The sequence below is a fragment of the Dendropsophus ebraccatus genome, chromosome 3 (assembly GCF_027789765.1).
Source record: "Dendropsophus ebraccatus isolate aDenEbr1 chromosome 3, aDenEbr1.pat, whole genome shotgun sequence".
Classification (NCBI taxonomy): Eukaryota; Metazoa; Chordata; class Amphibia; order Anura; family Hylidae; genus Dendropsophus; species Dendropsophus ebraccatus.
Genome location: NC_091456.1, coordinates 39,182,929 through 39,210,534, shown reverse-complemented (window position 1 = coordinate 39,210,534; position 27,606 = coordinate 39,182,929). Strand labels below are relative to the sequence as shown.

The window sequence follows — 27,606 nt, the reverse complement described above, 5'->3', positions numbered from 1 at the left end:
ATAGCTCAGTCCACAGGTTCTGGAGAATTCCAGGCTGTTCACCTGAGGGTATATATAGCCACAACCTCCACATCTCTGAGCTCAGTAGTTGGTATGTTCCAGTCAGCAAACCATGTCTGTGTTCCCTGGCTATTTGCCACTTCCTTGCGACCTTCTAGCTGTTGCTCCATTTCTAAAGCTCAGCTCCAGTCTGAACAGCACCTTTCCATATTTTGAAGTGTGAACGCAGAAGATCAGCATCTAGTTACGGGCACCTGTACTTTTTCACTTCCATCTGTCGGTGGTCACCCGGGATCTTCTCTGAAGGGTAGCGACCTGGGAGTTTCCTGCAACGAAGCCCATCCAAGCCCATTGCGGCAGGCTCTGTGAAAACCGGGGGCTCCGTAGACTTTTCTCCTTGGAAAGTCTATGGCGCTCCATGGGAAGGGTACATCGGCAGTCCTTGGTGATCCACTGACCCATCTCAGTCAGTGATTGGCTGAGTGGGCTGTCATAGCTGACATGAGTCACAATATAAGGCCTTCTTTTACACCTATTTTACTGTCGTATTTTGCTTATTTTACTGTGTGAACATAGCCTAAAACTGTTAGACAAAAACAGTGCTGCAATAGTATAATGTGTGGGAAGAAAAAGGACCAGGAGACTGAATGCACACTTGGCATTTAAAAATAAAATTTAGGGTATAAAACGCCAAATTAAACTGTGTACACTATACCCACTACACTTCGTGCCTGAACGAAGCCAAACGGTGACATCTCTCCAGCAGATCACCTCCTTCAGAAGACCAGAAGAAAATGTAGACCAGATATTGTGTGAAGGATAATCAAGACGCCATAGGGTCCATTTACACAGAAAGATTATTTGACAGATTGAAGCCAAAGCCAGAAACAGACTATAAACAGAGATCAGGTCATAAAGGAAAGCTTGAGACTTCTCCTCTTTTCAAATCCATTCCTGGCTTTGGCTTCAAATCTTTGGCAGATAATCTTTCTGTGTAAATGGACCCATACATCAGTCCATGGAGCACCACTTTTCAATTTAATTTTGGGTGGTCACTGTACTATATATGAGTAGCTCTAATGTTAGAGACAATCCAGAAATAATGTGTGAGGAGAAAGAGACAGCCCAGCTATAGAGTGTGAGGAGAAAGAGACAGCCCTGCTAAAATGTGCCATGAGAGACAGCCCAGCTATATAGTGTGAAGAGAATGAGACAGCCCAGCTATATAGTGTGAAGAGAATGAGACAGCCCAGCTATATAGTGTGAGGTGAGAGACAGTCCAGCCATATGGTGTGAGAGCGAGACAGCCCAGCTATACAGCGTGAGGAGAGACATTCCAGCTATATAGTGTGAGGGGAAAATGACAACCCAGCTAAAATGTGTAATGGGAGACATCCCAGCTATACAGCGTAATGAGGAAGAGACAGCCAAGCTAAAATTTTTAATGAGAGACAGCCAAGCTATATAGTGTGAGAAAGAGACAGCCCAGGTATAATGTGTGAGGCAAAAGTCAGCCCAGTTATAATTTGTAAGGAGAAAGAGACAGCCCAGCTCAATGTGTGAGGAGACAGTAAAACTAAAGAGAAAGAGACTGCCCAGCTATAGTGCCTGAGGGGAGGGGGAGACAGCCCAGCTCTTATGTGTGAGGAGACAGTAAAACTCGAAAGAGACTGCCCAGCTATAGTGCCTGAAGGGGGAAAGAGACAGCTCAACTGTAATGTGTGGGAACAAGTTGGCATTTGGCTGTATTTGAGCTGAGAGACAGCAGTAAGAGTGCAAGGTATTATAAAAGCCGGGAGAACAAATCACAGAGCCCGAGGGGCGGTGAGGCGAGGAGAGGGGGGCGCCGGGCTCAGGCTCACCCCCTCACAGGTCCCCCAGTGTGAGCAGAGAGAGAGGGGAAGCCAGGACGAGATGCTACGAGGAGACTCCAGCGAGAGCGCTGCCTGAGACTGTCACCGAGCGAGAGCGAGCACCGCAGGACCCGGCACCCGCATAGATATGTGACTGCACATCCGCAGCAAGACATGGTGAGGGTGGCACTGCCCTGCCGGCCACTGTCTCCCTCCCTGCCGGCCACTGTCTCCCTCCCTCCCGCCTGCCCTGCCGGCCACTGCCTCCCTCCCGCCTGCCCTGCCGGCCACTCTCTGTCTCTTTCCTCCTCTCCTTTCTATTTCTTTGTTTCTGTCTCGCTTCATCTCCTGCTAAATCTGTTTTCAATTTTGGGTCTGAACTCGGTGTAGTTCCTATGGGGACTCGTGCCTGTCCGTCTGTCGGTGTGAGGTGAGGGCAGTCACTGTAGGTCAGTCGGCGGTGACACTGAGGTCTGCGCCATCTGTCTCACTCCTCATAGATACAACTACTGGGGCTTCCTATCTCCTCCGCAGCGCTCGGTTTCCCGGACTCCGCTTCTTCCTCCTCCTCCTCCGTCCTGGGCTCCGTCTCCCTCACATTACTCCTCTGTGTCTCTCGCTGCAGGAAGAAATGAGCTCACACATTTAATGGTTTGCAGCTGGTGTTATGGCTGAGAAAGGACACACACAGACATGGGGAGAAAACGCTGGCTCTGACACAGCTTTCCCATGTGTAGACACGCTAGGGGCTGGAGACACAGTGTTCACACCAGGCGGTTTTCATGCAGTTGTTATGGCGATTTTGTTTCCTTGAGGGTACAAACACACACACACCGCAAACGCAGCAGATTTGATGGTGCAGATTTGATGCTGTGTTCAGTTATTTAGATCTAATCTGCTGCGTATTTGTTGCATATCGCAGCAGTAAATACGCTGCGTATACGGTGTGTGTGTTTATACCCTAACACACATTACAAAGTTATACAACTTTGTAATGTATGTTATGTCTGTGAATGGCCCCCTTCCCCGTGTCCCCCCACCCCCACCCGTGTACCCGGAAGTGTGGTGCGCTATACATACCTGTCACGTGCCGACTCATCTCCGATCTTCAGTCAGTGATGTCGTCTTCGGCCGAATCCCTCCGAGTGTCCTGAGTGCCGGCCCCCCTCTGCCGCGTCATCGGCTGCTCAGCTGCGATTGGCTGAGCATAACTGTGCTCAGCCAATCGCGGCTGAGCATCTGATGACGCTGAAGAGGGCGGCCGGCACTCAGGACGCTCGGAGGGATTCGGCCAGGCCGTCCGAAGACGACATCGCAGACTGAAGATCGGAGACGAGTCGGCACGTGACAGGTATGTATAGCGCACCACACTTCCGGGTACATGGGTGGATGTTGGGGGGACACGGGGAAGGGGGCCATTCACATATATAACATATATTACAAAGTTGTATAACTTTGTAATGTGTGTTATTCTGTGAATAATTGTTTACCGCACTACCCCTTTAAATGAAATATTCTGCAGAAAATCAGCTGCAGATCCTGTAGGTGTGAACGCACCATTAGGGTACAAACACACACACCGTATACGCAGCGTATTTACTGCTGCGATATGCAGCAAATACGCAGCAGACTAGATCTAAATAACTGGACACAGCATCAAATCTGTTGCAGATTTGCTGCATATTTGGTGTGTGTGTTTGTACCCTTACGGTAGGATGCAAAGCAGCTTTCATCCCTACCAACACATGTACATCTGCATCAAAACTGCACTGTGTGACCACAGCTTAAAGCAGGGATGGGGAACCTTCGGCCCTCCAGCTGTTGCAAAACTACAATCCCCATCATGCCTGGGAAGCCAAAGCTTGTAGTTTTGCAACAGCTGGAGGGCCGAAGGTTCCCTATCCCTGGTTTAAAGACTGTATTAACATTCAGTTACCCTCTCAGTCGTGTCACACGGTACATTGGGTTTTTCCCTTATTTTTTATCACATTTTGGCGGTCAGGAATAGGATTACTGATGGACTGTTTTTTACAGGTTAAACATTACAAAATGTGCTTCACCTGGTTAAAACACATGGGTATAGAGGCATGCATGACGCAATGTGTATCTTTCCCTGACCTTCAGAATACAAATGGGCTATGTTCACATATAGTATTTCCGTCAGACTTTTGGTTAGTATTTTTTTAACCGAAACTAGGAGTGGGTTAAAAAAAAAAAAACACAGAACAGAAACTGTGCAATTCTTTCCAGTATAATTTTACCCTGCCAGTTCCACTTTTGATTTTGGTTGAAAAAATACTGACCAAAAGACTTACAGAAATACATACGGGGCAATGTGGAGAGCAAGAGAGTGCCGACCTGTCAGGTCAGCACTCGCTTGCTCCTTGTTCCTCCTCCCGCTGACGGTGCTATTACACATGACAACAGCGAGGAGGAGGGGGTAAGAGCCGGGGGACAGTGGCGGTCTGCTGCCCTCGCTCCTGTTACACGAAGCGATGGCAGCAGATCGTTAAGGCAAAAACGGATGCATTTGTGTGGATCTGTTTTGATCCGTTTTTCCATTGACTTCCATTGTAAAAAAAAAAACGGATCGAAACTGATCAGTTTTTTTTGACTGACACAAAAACGTAGCTGAAACTACTTTTGTGTCCCTAAAAAAAAAAATGGATCAGTTTTTAATCTGCTTTTTGCAAAAACGCAGTGTGAACCTAGCCTACCAGGCTGATCGTTGGAGTTTCAGCCTGTGAATGACAACGATCAGCTGACATTGTGCGTGTCGGTCGATTGTTGTCTTCTATGATAAGGCCAGTTATTGGCATTTTACCTACTTGCACCGTACCTATATGACTATACCTATATATACTGCCCTCTGAAGAGACTGGAGATGATCAGAGCGTGATACAGGAAACAATTATTGGCTGATATTCGCTTCATGTAATAGGGCCTTATGTGAACATAACCTAAGGGCCCTATTCCACCGGACGATTATCGTTCAGGTTAAATCGTTCCAATCTAAACTATAATCGTTCGGTTGAAATGTAGTTAACGATTAACGACCAAACGAGAAATCGTTGATCGCTTTATAAGACCTGGACCTATTTTTTCGTTGCTCGTTCGCAAAACGTTCGCAAATCATTCGCATTGAATAAGACATCGTTCGGTCGTTTGCAATAGATACGAACGCAATAGCGAATAAATAGCGAAGAAAAACGATCGCAATTACGATCATAAGTAACGATTATCGTTCCATGGAAATGAGTGAACGTTTTCAGGTCTTTCGCAATAGCGGTCATTTGAGATCGTTAATCGTTAACGATTATGCAAACGATAATCGTCCAGGGGCCCTAAGGCTATGTTCCTACAACGACTTGCTACTTTTGCTATTTCGCAGCCATTCTCTCTCTTTTTTTTTTCTTTACAACCGTCATTTTGGTGTTTGGTGCCAAAATATGACCATTTTATGTAAATAACAAAAAAAAGCAGCAAAATGGCCAAAAAATGTGGCGTGAACATAGCCTGAAAATGCAAAAGAACGCACCATGTGAAAATGCAAAAGAACGCACCATGTAAACCCAGCCTTTCCAATAATAAAACACGGCTGTGGGGAATTACAGCCTACAGGCTTCCCTCGGATACAAGTTTTGCCTCGATATCCGTAAAATGCGGCTTTTACATTGAGAGGAAACAAGAGATTCCTTGATATTTTTTATTTTTATTTTTTGCTAATCCACAGTGGATTTTCAAAAACAGTGGATTGTGTAGACCTTATCACTGGAGTAAATAGAAGATGAAATTATATGTGAAGGCACGCTGATTTGGACACAGAAATAAGCAAAATTAATGGTCCGTTTACATGAAGCGATAATTCGCCCAATTGATCGTTTAACGATTTTGAAGCAACTATTCGGTTTTTATAAGGACCAGTGTTTAGACAGAGATAAATCATTAGAAAAATTGTTATTGCGATCGTTTTTAAGATTGCTGAAGCCCATCTTACACATAGGGTGAATCTTTGGAAGACTGTTTACACGAAGCGATCTGGGAATTTTTAGCGAACGACCAAACGACGATTTGAGAACATGTTGCTTGTCGCTTGATCACTCGCTGTGTTTACACGAGCCGATTATACCTCAAATTGCGAAAATTCGACTGATAATCGTTCCTTGTAAACGCACAATAACTTCTCCAAATCAGCGTTCAGTGGGAGAAAAGAATGCAGCTGAGCATTTCTCTCTTCACTCTCTGGCCCATTAAAGGGGTTATTCAGCGCTACAAAAACATGGCCACTTTCCCCCCTCTCTTGTCTCCAGTTCAGGTGCGGTTTGCAATTAAGCTCCATTTACTTTAATGGAACTGAGTTTCAAAACCCCACCCAAACTGGAGACAACAGTAGGGGGAAAGTGGCCATGTTTTTGTAGTGCTGGATAACCCCTTTAAGGGCTTATTCCCACGTTCTGTGAAACACGGACAGCACAGATGAACTGTAGTGGATTCTTTTCCCACCAGGCATCATGTATCAATATGATGCTGGGAGCAGGGAAAGAGTTTTGAATCTTCATGCGACTGCTTCATTACAGTGTTTCGAAGATTCAAACACTTTCCCTGATCCAAGCATCATATTGATACATGGTGCCAGGCAGGGAAATATTCCACTACAGAGTGTCCGTGCCTACCGTGTTTTACAAAAGTGGGAATAAGTCCTTAGGCTAAGTTCCCACAACGTCTATTTAGGCAAAATAACGGCCGTTGTTTTAAAAATATTTTTCAATGGCGGCCGTCAATAATGATCATGATCATTACTATTGTCCATAATTATCAAACAACTGGCTTTCTTTTGGCTTAAAAGAGTTATCCAGCACTACAAAAACATGGCCACTTTTGCACCACGCTTGTCTCCAGTTTGTCTTTTGAACCTCAATTCCATTAAAGTAAATGGAGCTTAATTGCAAACCACACCTGACCTGCAGACAAGTGCGATGCAAAAGTTGTGTGAACATAGCCACAATACTCGGATTAGTCCAGGTAGCCCCCCCAGTAGTCTGCCATAAAATATCCTGTATGTGCTGATGACTTGTGTGTTAGTTGTACAGAATGCAGACTTGCTGTGTTCTGTTCTGCTGACAGGTCTTTCCCGCAGCTCTACTTTGTGGTTATTTCTGGAACATTCCCTTGGCCTTCATTTAATGGCAAATAATTGCCGTTGTTTTGAAATAATGGCAATAATTTGCCGTTAAATGGCGGCCATCCACTAAATTTCAACATTGTGTGAACATAGCCTTTCTGTGTTTTTAATCCAGTCCTGGTTTTGGTTGAAAAATACTGTGTAAACATAGCCTATGGCCTCAATCACCTCTTCAGTTATTTTATAGGTCTGCATTTAGGTCTGCTATTTTTCCTCCGTGATTAGTGGAAAATGGTCTGTAATTGCATATTTCGTGCATCTGCTAAAATTTTACAGTTCTAGTTCGGGCATGGCGATATGGCAAAAAAATAAAATCTCTATTTTTAAAAATTTTGGGACGATTCTCGATTTAAATCTCGATTTTTTTTTAATTTTTTTATTTTTTTTTTTGCTATATAAATTGAATATTTTTCTTGCAGCGTCAGATAATATTTTAATGACGTTTGAGACAACAACTGTATTGCTTCCCACTGTAACAGTGCTCCCCCGGTGACTGAGGGGGACTGGGGCAGCTGGGGGTGATTGAGGGTGACTGGGGGTGACAGGGGACTGGAGGTGACAGATGGGGACTGGGGCAGACTACGGGTTACTGGGGCAGGAGTGCACATAGCCCTCCTCCTTTCACCTCGGCCACACACAGAGGAGGCAGCAGGGACTGCAGGATAGGGTGCTTACTGGAGCTGTACAGTCCGATCCGATCCTGCTGTACAGCTCCGGGACCCGCAGTGATCACCCTGCTGTCCATGCTGCCTCCTCCAGAGACCGGGGAGTGGGACGCTGTATGTAAGGGTGGGGGCAGGCCAGCAGCTCCTGCGCCGCATCTTTTGGGACTGCCCGCACACTGCCCCTCTCCGGACTGCTTGGCCAGCCACCCGACACTGTACCGCGCCGCCCCCCCCCCCCCCCCCCCGCACGCAAAGAAATCAAATCAGTTCTAAAATTCTGGGCAAATTAATCAAACTAATTAGATTAATCGCCCAGCCCTAGTTCTAGATAATAAAGTTAAACTGTTGAAAATGTAACTAGCTTGCCCATATCTGATCTCCGATTTTCACGGACGTCACGTATTCTGTTTGTCATAACTTCTATTGGCTAATCTGTACCACAGTCACATTCTGCACAAGGATATGTCCTATTTTATGGAACGAATTACGGATCTGTGAAAAGTGGAATGTGTGAAATAGCGCCATAGAAATCAGTGGACACTAAATTAATGTGCGATGCAGGTTCGCAATCACTGACAACTTTTCAGGACTTTTGAATAAGGCCTAAGGATGCATTCATGCATTCAGTAGTTTTTCTGGACTGTATATGATGTCTGCGATCATCCGCAATCTTCATCCACAATCCCCAAAATAATTGCTCGGAATGCATCTGTATTGCGTCCATAATCAGTACTTTTTGCGGATCAGCCCATTTCATGCGTTTCATCCGTACAAAATACATATCCGCAAAAATTATGGAAGCTCCTATACACTTCTGTGGGACAAGTTGTGCTGCAATTACGGTCCGTACTAGTGCTTGTCAAATGCAATTTTTGCAGATTGCAGATCCCTAAATATATAGACAGTGTGAACAGCTTAATTGAAATCAAGCGGGCCCTAAATTTGTCCGTAAATTTCGGATCTGCAATTACGGATAGAACTATGAATATGCAATTTACGGGCAAAACTACAGAATGGGTGAATACAGCTTCAGATAATGCAGTAAACGGGAATGGATCCCAGAAGTTCCAGCATACGAAATGTTGGGGAAAATGTTGTTATGTTCCCTCCTTATGGATCTGTTGCTGCTGTTGGGGATGAAAAATGAGAAGGAAAATGAACCTACCTGAAATTAAGTAGCTACAAAGCGTCTATGTAGATATGGCAGTTGAGGTGCATTTCTTGCAATTTGCATAAAACTGCACAATTGTACCGCAGTTTGCAGCGATCTGAGATCACACAAGTGACGGTTACTAAAACTGCAGTAATTAACCGTAAAAATTGAGCCAGGGTAGAACCACACTTTAGCTATCATGTCTGAACAGACCCTCAGGACACCTTCATGTGTACCTACTCTGCAGCCGATTTTGCGGAGATGCAACATTCTAAGGCTAAATATGCATTTATTCTTTTGTAAGATCAGGCATGTGTCATCCACGGGGATTGTGTAATGTTGTTTTCCCTGTTGACTTAAACCGATGCGGTGGTTTCTGTAAGGGTGCCTTCACACCTACCGGATCCGCACCGGATCTCATCCCGCTGTGAGTATGTGCTTTAACCCCCTGGCGCCCACAGCCCCGCCAGCGGCATCCTCTATCCCCGACCACATCATCCCCGCCGCCCGCATCCTCCATCCCGGCACCGCTGCCCACATCCTCCCCGCCGCCCGCATCCTTCATCCCGCCCCCCCTCCCATCAGCACTGCCGCCCGCATCCTCCATCTCCATACATTACCTGCTCCTCGGCGCGGCTGCAGTGAGGCTCCCGGTCCCACTCAGCCAATCAGAGTTGCCGTGCGTTGAGCGGGACCGGAGCCGGGAGCCTCACTGAAGCCGCGCTGCCGAGCAGGTAATGTATGCTCTCGGCGGCGGGCGGCAGGGATGATGGAGCATGCGGGCGGCAGGGAGGATGTGGACGGCGGTGCCGGGATGAAGGATGCGGGCGTCGGGGATGATGGGGGCGGGGATAGAGGATGCCGCTGGCGGGGCTGATGCGAGTGGCAGGGCTGTGGGCGCCAGGAGGTTAAAGCACATACTCACAGCGGGATGTGCTAACATAGGCATCAATGGTACTGGATCCGCAGCTCATCTCGCTGCGAATCCGCAGAAGTGAGATCTGCTGCGGATCCGGTAGGTGTGAAGGCACCCTAAAGGTGGTTTGTCATTGAAGTAGTGTTGGGACATTTGGCAACCAGGGTATGTGTATGTGACTGAGCAATCTGCATGGCTGCACGCGGATTCTGCTTGAAATTCCTCCTGGAAAATATGAGCAGAGAAATATCCCATTGTGTTCAATGGGATTTCTGCTCTGTTGTTCACATGGCGGAATTTGGATACGCTTTCCACCCAAAGAATTGACATGACAATTCTTTGGGCTGATTTTCCTAGAGAGATCCTATAAAAGTCAATGGGGCTTGAATTCCACTTGCACTCCGCTCCTATTCCGCTCCTTGCACTTCTGCTCCTATTAAAGCAGAAAACGTTCCTCTTCAATTCGTCATCTAGGGAATGTGCACATTATGGAACACATAGCAGTTATTTTTGGAAAACTACCACTGCAGTTTTTGTGCCAAAACCAGAAGAGGATCCAGAAGGAGAAGTCCTCTCTTTATATTTTCCATCCCATTTGATTCCACTTCTGGTTTTGGCACAAAAACCGCAGTGGCAGTTTTCCAAAAAACAGATGTTTGTGTTTCCAGCCTGACGAACTCAGCAAAGAGGTTGTATTATTCCCTCAGACACAAACTTTGAATTGTGTGTTGTTGTTTTTTGGGGAGGTGGGGGGGCTGAGAACTTTTTTCTTAATTTTTTTTCCGGCAGTTTTCCTGCCATTTTTACATTTTTATATCCGGTGTTGTAGTCATATAAGTTTTTTTGTTTTTTTTAAACATCATATGACCCTATGATTTCTATTAACGAATTGGGGGGGAAAAACGCGTGAAAAAAAAACCAGTATGCATATAGGCATGGCAATTGTTTCTGGTGTTTTTTGTCTGTGGGAAGAAAAACTCCAGAAATGCAAAATACGTAGCCTGCTGCGATTTTTTCATAGCTGCGAAACAGCTGAAAAATACCAAACTTGTTTGCAAACGTTTCATATTTCCCCATTGACTCTTAGCTAACATTTGGCTGCTTTTTTAAAAAAATTTTCTTCTGTTTTCTTATTTTAGTGTAAATTAGTATAGGTGTTTTTATTTGTCATTCCAGGATTTCTATTAGGGTGGGTTCACACATAACAGAATTGCAGCGAATTTCACACTGCAATTCCATTTTCCATTATGTGTGAACCCACCCTTAAAGGGGTTGTCCAGCGATAATGTTTTTCTTTAAAATCAAATGATATCATAAATTTATATAGATTTGTAATTTAATTCTATTAAAAAATCTGAAGTCTTCTCACACTTATCAGCTGCTGTATGTCCTGCAGGAAATGTTGATTTATTTTCAGTCTGACTCAGTACTCTCTGCTGACATCTCTGGCCAAGACAGGAACTCTGTCTCGGTTTTCTATGAATCCCCATAGAAAACCTCTTCTGCTCTGCAAAGTTCCTGTCTCGGCCAGAGGTGGCAGCAGAGAGCACTGTCAGACTGAAAATAAAACAACATTTCCTGTAGGACATACAGCAGCTGATAAGTATGGCAAGACTGGATATTTTTTAATAGAAGTAAATACAAATCTATATAACTTTATGACACCAGTTGATTTGAAAGAAAAAGATTTTCGCTGGACAACCGCTTTAAACAGTTGTGGGGAAAAAAAGCCAGAGAAGCCAGTGTGTATAGACATGGTGTTGGTGTTTTTTTTCCCCTATAGAAGTCTGTGGGGCAAAAACACCATCATTTCTGTGATAAATGCTACGGTTTTGCAATACTGCAACAAAAAAAAAAGTGCCGAAATGCTCTTAAATAACGCCAACCGAAAAACGTCTTTGGGTATTGTGTTTCATGTTTTCCTATCGACTCTCAGCTAACATCTGGTTGCAGTATTTGTCTTTTTATTGCCTTTTTTAGAGAAAACTTCAAGTCCTCCCTTTGGCTACGGTCACACACTGTACTTTTTATGAAAAGAACGGCTGTTGTTTTAAATTAAAACAGTGGCCGTTATTATCATAATGCAATGATTTGTTTAATAGTGCCAAAAAACAGCTGTTGTTTATATGTAGTAGTAACATAGCTTTAGGGTACAAACACACTGCGAATTTGCAGCAAAACTCGCTGCGGATCCCGGCCCTGTGTAGTCAATGGCAGACAGAATCGCAGCAGGGATGTACAGTGTGTTTGTACCCTTAGGCTGGGTTCACACTACGTATATTTCAGTCAGTATTGTGGTCCTCATATTGCAACCAAAACCAGGAGTGGATTAAAAACACAGAAAGGCTCTGTTCACACAATGGTGAAATTGAGTGGATGGCCGCCATATAACAGTAAATAACGGCCATTATTTCAATATAACAGCCGTTGTTCTAAAATAACAGCAAATATTTGCCATTATATGGCGGCCATCCACTCAATTTCAACATTGTGTGAACAGATCCTTTCTGTGTTTTTAATCCACTCCTGGTTTTGGATGCAATATGAGGACCACAATACTGACTGAAATATACTGACTGAAATATACATATACTGACTGAAATATACATTGTGTGAACGCAGCCTAAGGCCCGTTTCACACATGCCCGTTGTTTGTAAAACTTCCACTGCAGTTTTTGTGCCAAGCCAGAAGTGAATCCAAATGGGATGGAAAAGGGAGGACTTGTACTTCTCTTTCCTGTTGGATCCACTTCTGGTTTTGGCAAAAAAAAAACCCTGCCATGTGTGAGACCAGCATAAGATTACACACTGACTAGAAAATGTGGTGTTTTCCTGGAAAATTCTATTGCATGGTAAATTTTCTGTATAATGCAGCCATGTGTAAACTTGGCCTAAAGAAAATAAGGACATGGTACAATGTGGAATATGAACTGTGTGATAAATATAACATTGCATTTTGTTCATTGACTGAAATGTAACCTTATGTAATGTCTAGTGGGGACTTTACTCACAATGCTGAAAGCGAAGATCGGTGAGAGATCCGCGTCTGTTTCTTGTCTATTTTGGCTTTCAGCATTTTTGTTTTTTAAGTTCACTTCAGTTCCGTTCAGTAGTTTGCTGAAACTTGGACAAAGGCAAGATATTTTTTGGCATAGATATAACAGGAAACAGCTGGGGCGGCAGGGGGAGATTGAGACACCAATGTAACAGCAGGCTGAGTATGATCCTTATACAACTTATCTAAATATACAGAGTCCAGATACCGTTGCCTCACACACAAGTTTGCTGTAGTGCAAGATCCAGTTACACAAAATACTGAGATTTCTGCATAAACTAAACTCAATCACAAGACCTCATTGTTTCACAACTCTGCTTATGCAGCTTAATACGCAATCCTCAGAATAGGCCTAGGTTTACACATGGCTTCTTGGAAGCATACAACAGGGTTTTTTCCTGGATTCATATGGAATCTGTGAGAAGACTGTGGTAGGTTTAAGAGTGCGTTCACACATAAAGGATCTGCTGCAGATCCTGTACTTGTGAATGCACCCTAAAGTGGTATTATGGCATCAGGTAAAGAAAAATGTTGCAGAAGCATATAATATTACTTACTTCTCTGCCCCAATTCTGAAATAATGAAAAAACCCAAATTGCTGTCGTATTTTGGTATTATTATGTGAACATAGCCTTAGGGTACAAACACACACGGCATATACGCTGCGTATTTACTGCTGCGATACGCAGCAGATTAGATCTAAATAACTGAACACAGCATCAAATCTGCTGCGTATCTGCTGTGTGTGTTTGTACCCTTAAACACCAATTAGTCCTAATTAACAGGGCTAATCCACTCCCTGGATTTCTAGCTTGGAATTTAGTTTCCAATTTAAAGTCATGGAAGAATTGGAAAAAAGCAACGTTCACCTTTAAGCTATGTTCATAACCTACGCTTCATCATGATCATTAATTCCGGACATAGGCAGCATTAAACAATGGCCACTTACGGCGGAACAGACGTTATTTGTACAGTGTATGAACAGAGCCTTAAAGTGACTGTACCACCAGGCCCAGGCTGAAGCACTGGAGGGGGGCCGACCCACCCTTAGTGGGAGTAAACCCAAGCCCCTCTATGATAGGGTTGCATTGATTCTAATGCAGTCACGTCATGGAGGGGCTGGGGTTTCTTCCCACTAAGGGTGGGTCGGCCGCCTCCAGTGCTTCAGCCTGGGCATGGTGGCACACTGAGGAAAGCAGGAAATTCTGAGCTGAAACCTCATCGTGGACATGTTAATTTTTTGAACGTGGAGCAGAAGCGCGCTATACATCACATTGCGACACTGAGGCAGGCGGGATTCCGAGTGGAGTCTGCGAAGGTTCCGCTCAGAATTTCTGCCTGTTTTCCCCAGTGTGAACATACTCTTAGGCTACATTCGAATGTTCTGTAGTTTTGTCCGTAATTGCAGATCCACAATTACGGACACATTTAGGGCCCATTGATTTTGATTGAGCTGCTCACACTGTCCGTATATTTACGGATCAGTAATCTGCAAAAATTACTGACAACCTCTAGTACGGACTGTAACTACGGCGCAGATTGTTCTATAGAAGTCTATAAGACCATCCAATATTTTTGAAGATCCGTAATCTTTACGGATCAATCGTCCAGAAATTCTTTAAAAATATGGATGGCTGCTCTCGGGTCTACCTGGCAGCCGCCCGATGTCATTTGCAGCCAGCATCCGGCTCCTGCTGCTGAAACCTTACGGCCCCACTTATGGATTGCCCGCTCAGCCAATCAGTGACTGGGGCGGGACACCACTGCAGTCACTGACTGGATATTTGGCCAATCCATTAGCAGGGCCTTGAGGTTTTAGCAGCAGGAGCCGGATATGTGACTTACTTGGATGCTGGCTGCAAATGACATCGGGCGGCTGCCAGGGAGACCCGAGAGCAGCGCAGCAGGGGCACAGGGATCAGTAAGTATACTTTCTTTATCATTTTTTTCATTTATATTTTTTGGAAAGTGCCACTACAGTTCTTGCGTCGTGTGACAGCAGCCTTTTGGAGAACATTAGAATTTTTACCGACAGCACATTTGGTAAAATAGGTACTCATCAAGGCACTGTATAGTGTAAGTGAAATGGATTTTGCAAAACTCGTACTTGTATGTAGTGAAAAATAACTACAGCTAGCCCCAGACAGGATTTGGTTTTTTTTTGGCAGCAGTTATCACATAGTTTGGTGCTGAATAGGGATGGTCCGAACCAAGTTCGGTTCGGGTTCGTATGAACTCTCGGTAATGATTCCCGCTGTCTGCCCGCTCCGTGCAGCGGGCGGATCCAGCGGGAGGACCGCCTGGAAAACTGTGATACAGCCATAGCCATAGGCTGTATCACAGTTTTCCAGGCGGTCCTCCCGCTGGATCCGCCCGCTGCACGGAGCGGGCAGACAGCGGGAATCTGATGCCGAGCGTTCGGGTTCATACCATCCCTAGTGCTGAATATCAGGCACCTTCTATTTTATTTCTTTGGAGCGTGTATATGCAGCCACTTTTCCTTGAAGAACAGAGAATGGTTCCTTTTTTATTATTATTATATTTTTTTGAATCAGCGAAATTTTTGGAAAAAGTTTAAAACACCCCACAAATGAAGCAACTTAGTGCTGTCTAGAATTCTAAAATGTTGATTTGATTGTGAAAATACACATGTGCCCTAAGAAATGGTTAGAGATAATTCAATATTCAGACGTAAGTCATTTTTGTCCTTTAGCGTGGGGGGGGGGGGGGGATAAAATGCTAGATTTACATTTACTATGCTTTACAAAATAGTGTAAAATGAACCCATTGAAATAAATTAAGAGACCATGAAAAAAGTGTAAAATCTTGGTTCAAGTACAATTAAAGCAGTGACAATTGACGTATGGTTTAATTTATTTGTCATCTACCCGTAAAGGGAGTCTTTGTTGTAGAACAGCAGCAGTATTGTTGTAGCACATTTAATATCACTGGTATTTCAGACACATACGTTCATAGACTTTCCTGTAGGATCAGGGCCATTTTGCCTACTCTTAGATAAGCAAGAAAAAAACACGGGATATTATTGGCAAAATGTCATTTAAATACAATGATCATTTGAAGCGGAAAAAAATTTCCAACAAATCTTGCCCAAAAACCTCTAGAACGCCAGAACAAACTCGATTTTAATAAATATGACCCAAAAGTGGCCAAAACATCATGTTACTTTGTTTAGTGATAACTATTTGTAAGAGAAGCAATATTTTAAAATAATTTTTGTGTAAATTTTATGGTCAGCTTATACCGTGTGTAAGCATTAGTATCATGGTTTATGGGGAAAGTGATTATTTTCACCATTCAGAGTTGTATGAATCGTTACAATACTTCAATAGTTCTGTATAAATAAGCCTTAGAAATGTCTCACTATATGAAGACCTGAAATCTATAAATCAGGTCTGAATGTAGCCTAAACACTGTATATTATATTTTAAATATTTGTTAATTAACTATAATCAAAGACTGCTCTATATTCATATACTTTGGCTGCTTAAACAAGGTGTGTGCAGCTGTAGTATAGCTGTAGATCAGTCTCTGATTATTTAGCAAACTTGTGATGCTTTGTATGCACATAAATAGAAAAATAACAGGAACTCAAAGAATATTGATCATAAAAGGTTTTGGGTATGTGCCTCATATTAGAGATGAGTGAATCTACAGTAGAAACAAAGCAAATCGCTTTGTTTCTGTCGGGATTCTGCTAGTCAGGCTCTGGGGCTTTGGAGTCGGCGTTGCTCCCTGTCGCTTCTCCCCCAGTGCCGGAAAAAGATGGATCCAGTCCTGGGAGAAGTTTCCAGCTATTTTTTGTTACTTTACTTTATCCTTTATGTTCTTTATAACTATGTGTGCATGGTGATATGAAAAACAAACCTTTTTTGTATTGTTTTTTAGACCCCTCAGTCTGTGGAGGATTGCCTACAGAGTACATTATCATCCCTTTACCCTCCCTTTGAGGTGACAGCACCCACACTCCTGACCCAGGTCTTTTCTGTGCTAGAGAGGACATATCGTGAGGACCCTTTGAGATATACTTTGGAATTTCTCATACCAGCCAAGAGAATCCTGCAGAATGTGCAGCACCAGGCCTGTGTAAGTGTGTTGTGACCCTAATTCTAAACGGCAGTATTATGTTTAAGTATATCTTGTACTTTTTACTTTTTGGCTCATACATAAACTCAACCAATTCACTTACATCCAGTTGCTTTGCCACCAAAGTTTTGGCACAGATATGCAGCAAACAGTGAAGCTCCCATAGCCTAAAGTTACAATATCTGGTAATTCTGCAGATGTTAATAACAGATACAACACCATCACTAGGAGCATAACTAGGATTCATAGCAAAAAACTGTACAGGGGCCCATCAATCCTGTACGTCCCTTCCCTTCATACTCACCTGGCCCGGTGCAGTTCCTTGACGTTCCATGGTTCTTCCAGTTCCCTGATGTCCCAGTGATGTCATTTGTGCTTTGGGGAGCTGGGAGAATGAATGGGGGTGCACTTTGCCGTCCAGGTGACGGGGGGTTGGGGTTGGCGGTGCAGTGCTGTCTACTGCCACAAGAGAGACTGGCAGAGCAGGAAGCCAATGGCCTCAGCTTTTAACTGTGAGTGTCCATCACAAATGCTTACAGTTAGAGGGCCAGGGGCCTGTAGGCCCCCTAGCACAAAGCACAACATTGGCGTGGTCTGCCACTATGGTAGTTACGCCACTGACCATCATAATGCAATAATACATCCCTTTGAGTTTCTTGAATATGTTACATAGTAAATAATAAACAGTATTATATTAAATGTAATTACTAATATGTTTATGTCTTCTCCTTTATATTTTAGTCTCAGTACAGTGGATTTCTCTTTTTTCACGAGGGCTGGCCACTCTGCCTTGGTGAGAGGATCCTTATCCAACTCTCCTCTCTTCCATGGCACTTTTTAAAGCCTGGAGATTTTTACTTACAAGTGGTACCATACTTGGAATGCTCCCCCAGGCTTGTGCTAAAGTGCCTTTCTCAGGATGGCAGCGGTGTACAAGAGATTGTGGTACCTGAATCCTCCCATTCATTTATTTTTTCTGCCGAATGGCTGAACAGCATTAATAAAGACCGTAGCTCAGTCCGCCTTGAGAACTGTTTAGCAGCTGTAGAGGAAAAAGTCCTAAGACTACCATGGTCAGAAGTGATTTATCCTCGGTTTATCCATAAGGATGGCTTTATTGTTGGGAGGAGATGCCCTCCAGGTCCCTTAATGCCACCTCTGGAGTTCCGAAGTCCTGGTGATGGAGGAATCACCATTGGAGAGGTGGTTGATCCCAAAGTCAATACTCATTTGCCACTGTCAAATAATCATGAACAAATTCAAAACTGGAGAGTTGGCGATGTTTCACCGCTAATGCTGGATGCTCTCTCTGGCTCTGCCACCGACTCTGTAGAAGGGGAGTATGTAGAACTAAGTCCTCCCCATACTGGGTTAGTTAGCAGAGATGAAAGTCCCAAGGATACATGGCTATCAAGAGCAAAGACTGCTCCAAGCAGGAAAGGTAAAAAGAAAGCTCCAGAAGCATGGCTCCACCAAAGGAAGCCTGGAAAGGTAGGTTCTTTGAGCACTTTAAAGGGGAGGTCTGAAGAGGTATGGGAAGACTGTTGCACCGGAGATGTAGGAGAGCAAACTAAACCTTCAACTGAGTTTAATAGTTACTGGGATGTTGATGCATCAAAATACTCTGCTGAAAGTGATGTTTTGGCCGAATGGAGGAAAGGTTTGGATCTTCTTCAGAGACATGAAAGAGATTTATTTTCGGAGAGACAGTTATGGGGATCTTCTGAAATTCAGGTAAGAAATGCCAAGGACTGTGAAGTGGAACAGTTGGAAGTATCTTGGGAAGTCGAGACAACTGTAAACAAAAGTAGTTCACAGGAAGTTGACAATTTATCAAATTCAGTAAAAGTATGTTCTTTAAATGTTAATGTCGACAAAGATACAGAGAATGTGCTCTCCAGTTGTGACACTACTACAGACGGCCAAAACACGTCCTCTGGAGAGAGCTTAGAATCATCTAAAGAGGAAACGGGTGAAAACATTACCCATATAGATGAATGTCAAAATGACTTCCAACTGGACAGCTCAAAACAAGCACTTAAAGAAAGTAAAGAACCAAGTAAAAGTAAACAACCAATAGATAGCGAAGTGTGTCCTTTAAAGGGCTCCTCGGTGACCAGAACAGGCAGAACCTGGGCAGATGGTCAAGAAATGTCTCATGTTGAAGGAGATGTTTTGGACATTATTGAAGCAAAAGAACTCCAAGAAAAAGAAAAGCAACCTATATGGGATCAGATCACCGAATCATCTCATAAGACTGGAAGAGGGCGAAGAAAAAAGAGGAATAAGAGGGGTAAAGGGGCTGTGAAAACAGAGGCAAGGAAATGCACTCATAAGGTTGAGCAGACCAAATCTAGTGAAAAGGAAGACGAAAATAAACCTTGTACAACCTCCAAAGATGAAGTGGACATCACCAGAATTGGTCAGGAAACAAATGAACAACGGTTGTCTACTGAATTAGGTACAGTATACTGGCCTAGACTTTAAATGCCATGTCATAAATGAAATCAATGTGTATTAGGGTCCTATTACACGGGCCCATGACGGCCCGATCAATACCATTCGTATTGTGTTTTTTAGCAAGGGCTGCACAGACAACATTAGCGATGTCCTTGCAGCCTTTGCCTAAACAGTTTACATCACCTGTCCACATCCCTGTCTTCTCTTGCCCTCTGCCTCCTTCCCGATCCTGCCCTTTGCACCTTCAGAGTGACCTGTCTGAGTTGACAGGCCGCTCAGCCAATCACTGGTCAGGACCACTATGGTCAGTGATTGGCCGAGCGGCCTGTCAGCTCATATAGGCTGCTCTGAAGCCGCAGAGCGCAGGAGAAGACCGGTTACGTGGACAGATGATGTAAACTGTTTGTTGAATCATCAGATTATTTTAAGTCTAAGGTCCCTATTCCACCAGACGATTATCGTTCGCATAATCGTTAACAATAAACGATCCAAACGACCGCTATTACGAAAGACCTAAAATTGTTCGCCCATTACTTATGATCGTTCTTGTGGTCGTCTTGTCATTGCTATTGCGTTCGTCACTACTGCGAACGACTTCTTATTCAATACGAACGATTTGCGAACGAGCAACAATAAAAATAGGCCCAGGTCTTATTAAACGATCAACGATTTCTCGTTCGGTCATTAGTCGTTAACTGCTATTCAAACGAAGGATTATCGTTTAGATTCGAACGATTTAACGATAATCTGAATGATAATCGTCCGGTGGAATAGGGCCCTTAGCCTAAAGAAATGATCATCCAATAATCGTTTCATCGGCTGATCTTTGTCTCTATTACACAGAGCGATTATCATTCGTGTAATAGGGCCTTACTGTTAATTGGCAGTGTTAACATACAGTTTCCAATGACGAAGTTACTCTTGAAAAAAAAATTTTTTGTAATTGAAGTATAACTATACCTCCAGAAATTGTTTGTCATGCAATAGAGACATGTCTGAAGTTTTAAAGGTTAGGGGACAGAGTATTGAGAACCCCACCTATTTCTAAGACAAAGGAGAAGTGCTAGCGCTATGCTCATTGAAGACTGACTTGTAAATTCTTGACCGATTTATTAAGACTGGCGCCTTACTGCTGGTGTTATCTAATCCCCTGCCAGTGCACAGGCACGATGGATTTATGTAGAGGCACAGACCTCTACATAAATCCAGAACGGGCACATCAGGGCTGCCCATACGCCATTACTAAAACCTATCCACTTTGAGCTGACACAGAGTTTCACCACAATTTATGCCTGCACGCAGACATACATTGTGATAAATGTCACGTCTGGAAGTCACGCCTCCTCCCACCCTTTGCAGCGTCTCTCAATGGCAATTGTACAATCTCAATGGCAATTTGCACAAGCACAAAAAATTGCATCTTATCGCCATGTCTGCACCAGGGACAGTCTGGCTCCGTAACCCTCTAGTCTGTCTTGAGCAAGTGAGGAGAGACAGCACTCTCACTTTATTTCTAAAAATATTACCAGTTTTGTCCCGGCTTTCTCATTATCCTGAGATGAAATTCGGCTTCCCTTACATCCCTTTCTTTAATAGGGAACTTTGCATTGGAAAAGCTAAAAAAGAAAAAAGTTAGGTAACAGCTGCGTTGGAAACTGTAATGTCCGCATTATTGGTTATCAACCATTTTGGAGAATTAGATATAACTAAAAACTGAATAGAATATTAAAAGTTGAACAGTTGAAGGACAGCTCTATATTTCTGGGTACATTTTAATGTGGCTGCATTTTTCTGTATATCCTTAGTATCTAACTCTTCTAATTTCACTTCCAATGCTGGCATACACTTGGTTTGTCGATGGAACATCTTTCAGTGCTAATTCAGGGCTGGTTATGTCTCATTGTTGGCATACACCAATTATCACTAAAACTAATGACAACCTATAGTGCTGTCATAGCTTCTCTATTTATACTTGGTGTGAAAAGGCCCTCTAATTCCTTTATTTTACTTTACATTGCATATAAAACCAACAGGGTGGGAAACGCATAAATCTTCACACAATGGGGGAAATGTATGAAACAGCGTAAATGCCTTCGCCAGTGGGGAGGAGAGGGGGCATTACGGGGGGTGCGGCTGCATGCAGAGGGGGAGCAGCCTCTGTGTGCGCTGCATTTATCATTTTTTCCGTGAAAAAATTACACTGAAACCTACGCCAGCTCTGAGCTGGCGTAGGTTTCAAAATTTTCGCATGGACTTGCTCCGTGCTATAAGCCTCTACATAAAGCTCCGGAGCTGCAGGGACATTTGTAAGCCCGGCATAAAAAACGCCAGACTTCATAAATGTCCCCCAATGTTTTTTGGCCATTTGACATCTGTCATTTTGAGGCCGAATATCGTCCGTTATTTTGCAATGATAAAATAACGGACGTTACTTAGCCTAAAAATTACGGACATTCAAAAAGACGGCCGTCGAACAGCCAAAAAGAGACGTTCTGTGAACTTAGGCTAAGGCCGTGTTTACAAAACATACGGACAACATCCGTTGTTAGGCACTCTAAAATAACCAATGAGTATTTTGAGTGTCAAACAGCCGTTGTTGCATTGAAAATTGCATTGAAATCAATTTGAACAATGCCCATTGTTTGCTTTGACTTAAATGCAACACATTTCACTATGAAAAAAAACATTTGTTCTTTTCATACAGTGTACATTGTGTGTACATAGCCTAGAGGAGAAGTCACTAGAAATTCAAAAAAGGGAGGAAGGCAAGGGGGTGCATGAAAATGATAAAGTAATCTTACCTGTCCCCGTGCCCCTGTAGCTCCACTCCCAGGTTCCTCTGACGGTCGTCGGATGTAATTTTTTTGCTGGAACCTGGGTACGTTACATACCCATGTGATTGCCTGCTCAGCCAATCAATGACTGGGGCGGGACACTGCCCTAGTCACTGACTGGCTGAGTGGGCAACCACTCAGCCGGGCCATAATGTTGCAGTGGAAGAGCCAGGTATGTGACATACCCAGATTCCATCCAAAAATGACATCTGGCGGCCGCCAGAGGAACCTGGGAGCGGCGCTACGAAGGCTCAGGGATATGTAAGTTTACTTTATTATTATCCTGCACCCCCTGCCTTATACCCTTTTTTTTTTACATTTCTTTGCACTTCTCCTTTAAAATGTTCTTGTTAACAAAGAGTCCGCAAAAATGGTGACTAGACTTGCCGCTATCATACAGGTGCACTTTATATCACACATGCTATTAGGTAACGTATCTGAGAGACATGTCATTTCAGAGACACAATTAGTTTACCAGTTATGGTACTGTCTTTAATAGCAGACAGTTTTTCCTCAGGCAGATTCTGGCCCACCAGTCGAAACAAAGAGAGTGTAAAATGGGATCAAGGCCAAATGAACTTGGTAATAAAACAAGACCCACAGTCATTTAGTGCTGAATTACAGTTTGCAGCCACAGACCCAGTTTTGTAATGAGCAGTTGTAAAATATTTTTTGTGTTATGAGTCCACATGTATTTTGCTCCACATTTTTAGCCAAAATTAGCAATGAAGCAGACACAGATCAAACAAATTACAATAATGACTGACAAGACACTTTTACTATTTTACACTGTTGACTTCTTTGTTATTGTAGCAGAAAATAATTCTCCATGCGGCATTGAACCTGAAGAACCAGCTGCCTCGCCAGAAACCGAGCTAGATGCATCTCTTACACAGAAGCCTTTGCTGCAGTCATCTCCTATTTTAGATTTCAGCCATCTCCATCGAGACGTCAACTGGGACCTACTGGAATCTGGAGTCTGCTGCTCGCCTGGTAAGAATGGTAAACATTGAAAAGCGAATAAAACCATGAATGGGGACAGGGACCATAATTAACAAACTATGTAAAGTGCTAAGGAATCAGTTGGCACTATACAAATAAAATTATTATTTTTAATAATAATAATAATAATAATAATAATAATAATATTATCTGCTTCTTCTCGGAAATATTAAAGGGGTTATCTTTTATTGCCAAAACGACACCACCTGTGTCCTAAGGTTATGTGTGATATGTATTCTATTACAGTTCTATTCACTTCAATGGAATAAGGTGAAAAAACACTCCCAAACAGGGGACAAGAGTCTGGAAGAAAAGTAGACGTGTTTTTCTAAAGGCCCTATTCCACGGAACGATTATCGTTCGTATTCGGCCGATATCGGACGATACGGACGATAATTGTCCGGTGGAATAGAGTGCAACGATCAGCCGACATCGTTCATGTCGGCTGATCGTTGCAGTCGCTTGTTTAACATGTTGAAAAACAAGCGACTGATATAGCAGCGATCTGCTGCCGTCGCTCCGTTGAATAGGAGCATCGGCGGCAGACGCTGCTGTATCCTATGGGCTGCCCGGACGATCAGCGATCCTCCGGGCAGCCCCCCCGCAGCTCCCCGCTGCCCCTCCCGCACTCACCCGCTCGCTGCCGCCGCGTTGAATAGCGGCGGCAGCGAGCGGGGAACGAGGAGCAAACGACCTGTGGAATAGGGGCATAAGCTTGGATAACCCCTCTAACAATATTTTGAGTGGTGATATATATATCAACAACCTTGTAAATTGTGCTGAGAAAAAAAAGAATCTGAACATTATTGATATAGGGTATACACTTTAAATCATAGTTTACTTCTTTATGTAGATATACATAAAGAAGATATGAACATTGCCTGATATTAGCCCATATATTAACCCCTTAAGGTCAAAGCCAATTTTCGTTTTTGCGCTTTTGCTTTTTCCATTTTATGTTTAAAAGGCCATAGCGCTTGCATTTTTTCACCTAGAGACCCACATGTGCCCTTATTTTTTGCGACACCAATTGTACTTTGCAATGACAGGCATTATTTTTCCATAAAATATGCTGCGAAACCGGAAAAAAATCATTTGCAATGTCAAATTGAAAAAAAAAACGAATTTGTTTTGATTTCGGGGAGTTTTGCATTTACGCCGTTCGCCCTATGGTAAAACTGACTTGTTATGCATGTTCCTGAAGTCGTTACGATTACAACGATATGTAACATGTATAACTTTATATTATGTGATGGCCTGTAAAAAATTCAAACCATTGTTAACAAATATATGTTCCTTAAAATCGCTCCATTCCCATACTTATAACGCTTTTATGCTTTGGTCTATGGGGCTGTGTCAGGTGTCATTTTTTGCGCCATGATGCGTTCTTTCTATTGGTACAAATACGACTTTTTGATCGCTTTTTATTACATTTTTTCTGGATTTGATGCGACCAAAAATGCGCAATTTTGCACTTTGGAATTTTTTTGCGCTGACGCCGTTTACCGTGCGACATCAGGAATGTGATTAATATTTCGGGCGATTACGTGCGCGGCGATACCAAATATGTTTATTTATTTGTTTATTTATTAATTTAAATTTATAAAATGGGAAAAGGGGGGTGATTTGGACTTTTATTAGGGGAGGGGATTTTTTATTAATTAAAACACATTTTTACTTTTTTTTTTTACATAAACTAGAAGTCCCCCTGGGGGACTTGTATATAGACAGCACTGATCTCTCATAGAGATCAATGCTGTGTATATACACAGCAAAGATCATTGTAATCGGTGATAGATTGCTATAGGCCATAGCAATCTATTGCCGAGCCGGGATCAGCGTCATTCCGACGCTGAGACCCGGGCCGGCCAGAAGAACGGATGCGATCGCGGGGGGGGGGGGGAGTTCCGTGCCACTAGACACCAGGGACGTGCAGTACAAAGCACTTCAATGCAGCTGTCAGGTTTGACAGCTGCATTGAAGTGCTTAATTAGCCGGCTCGGCAACGGGACCCGCGCCGGCTAATAGAGGCACTGCCCGGCTGCAGATTGCAGCCGGGATCGGTGCCGTTCAGAGCGGGGTCCCGGCGGGACCCCGCTCTGAACACCCCCCGCGGCACCATGACGTACCAGGTACGTCATGGGACGCTAAGGGGTTAAATGAATATGACTAAGTTGATCGAACATCTTAAAATACATGTTCTTTGAACAGATAATTATTAGCTATATATAGTAATTGTACAAGAATACATATTCATGGTTCTTGCATCAGCCCACACACACACATACCGGAATATGTTCAGCCAATGCTGTTATTAACGTTTTTCTTACTGACAATGTTGATCTGCAGCAGGATGTATAAGGGTATGTTCACACAGGAATGTATAAGAACCCGTAAATCGCAGAGCAGAACCGTTCCATGGACCTTTTAATGATGCCTAAAAAGTGATCACTCCAACTTTACAGCACAATTAAGGCTACGTTCACATCAGCGTTTGACCATCCAGCACCATTCCGTCTACTTTTTCTGTTTTGGAGTAAGCAAAACGGAAACTGTCGGATGTGTTAAAATCCCCATAGATTCCCATGATATATTAGTGTGCTCCGTTTGCCCTAATTGTGCTACGTTTGCATGCAATCCGTTCAAGATCCGTTTTTTTGAACGGAGGAAAAAATTGTTTGCAGTATTTTTCTTTCCGATTCAAAAAAACGATCACAAACGGAAAGTGCACTTCCATTTTTTTTTTTTTTACATTGTAGTCAATGAGGACGGATCTAAAACGGAAGGTATTTCCGTTCACATCCGTTTTTATTCATCCTTTTTTGCACTGAGCATGCGCAGAAGCAGCAAGAAACCAAAGAAGAAAAAAAAATGGATAGAAAAACGGATGCTGACTGATGCAAACGGATGTACAAAAGTCAGTTTTTTTAAGCCAAAATACAAACGGACCATTAAAAAAAGATGAACATTTTGCGATCAGTTTGCATCAGTCTGCTTATCAGTTTATGCTCATCCGTTTAATTAATATAGACGGATCTGTTAGAAAAAAAGAAAAACGCTGATGTGAACGTAGCCTTAGTGAAGTGTACTTGGGTGCAAGGATGTAGAAACATAGAGAATTGTCGAGAGAAAAGGGTCCATCTAGTCTGCTATAGTATTTCCTTCATTTTTATCTTAGGATTGCTATATGTTTGTCCCAGTTTGTTCTGAGTATCTACTTAAGCCCCTATACCATGGGCTGTTGGTGAGGAACAAACGAGCGACGACCTGTCAGATCGGCTCTCGTTCTCTCCTTGTTCCCCGCTCACTGCCAGCGCTATTACATGTGCCGACAATGAATGGGTCACAGCCGTACGCGGGGAGCTGCAAAACCCGGTGCGCATTCCGCAGCCCGCACCCGCTCGCGGACTGTGGTGGGCACGCGCGTCACCGCCTGTGTCATAGACTCCATTCTATGCATGCACGGGCGGATTCCGTTGTCCGTCCAAAGAATGAACCTGTTTTCTGTTGCCATAGTTCCGTAGTGCACATACCCTTATCGTTCAAAAATCTTTCAACATGCTGAAAGACAAGGATCAGCCAACATCCTGCATGTCAGCTGATCGTTGCCTTTTAACAGGAGCTATTACACAAAAGTTAACGCATGGTGAAGGCATAGTGTAATAAGGCCTTTAGTCTTGAAAAAGCCAAGCACAGCGCCTTACTGATTCGGATACTTTATTCCAGCTGTTAGTAGTGGTCATAGCGGTTGGACTTTAACAGCTGTTGTTTCTGAGTTTGTAATTTCTGACCTAGCAAGATCAGACAGTAGCATAGATATTAAAGCACTGTCAGAAACCTTCTATAAGTAATACGGTATACTAATATAGTCATAATTAACAGGTTAACTGAGGAATCAGCATCCAACAAAAGGATTACTTGTACGGTAAACAGTATTAAAAGCCCAGATAATATTTATTCTTTCATACATTGATGTTAATGCAAACCTCATCTTTCAGAAGAAACCAATAAATTCTGCTGCCCATCAAGAATAGTTGTAACAAAGTTTCGTCCTATGTTTTATTCTGTTTTTGTGGAACAAGAAGCTAGAATAAGGGCTGATTGATCGCTATGGGCAACCGGTCTATTATTGTCTGCACTGCTTTCTATACATGAGGCCTGGGTTTTCTGAGTCTTTGCCAGCTGTCTCTAATTACCTTTGTATATCTGTGTAGGTGCATTGGATAGAGAGAAGAGAGCGCTGTTGATTGTATGTCCATCTAAAGCTGCAGCGGAATACTCTCAGAAACACATTCAGGATGCAATATTGTACTTGTTCTCCCTTCTCAGGTAAAGATTGTACACAGTGTGTGCAATAGGATTCATACCTTTAAGGGGCAGAT

The 27,606-nt window shown here is 43.3% G+C and overlaps 1 protein-coding gene across 1 annotated transcript in view; it reads left to right on the top strand.

Annotated features, from left to right (window-relative positions):
* The first annotated feature begins 1,728 nt into the window (after positions 1-1,728).
* The window catches only part of ARHGEF40 (Rho guanine nucleotide exchange factor 40), a 68,633-nt gene continuing 42,755 nt past the window's right edge, over positions 1,729-27,606 (top strand). The window contains exons 1-5 of the mRNA XM_069961525.1: positions 1,729-2,030; positions 16,731-16,928; positions 17,670-19,389; positions 23,036-23,215; positions 27,439-27,553. Of these exons, the coding sequence (XP_069817626.1) occupies positions 2,028-2,030; positions 16,731-16,928; positions 17,670-19,389; positions 23,036-23,215; positions 27,439-27,553 (2,216 nt within the window). The 5' untranslated portion in view covers positions 1,729-2,027. The remainder of the gene's footprint in view (positions 2,031-16,730; positions 16,929-17,669; positions 19,390-23,035; positions 23,216-27,438; positions 27,554-27,606) is intronic.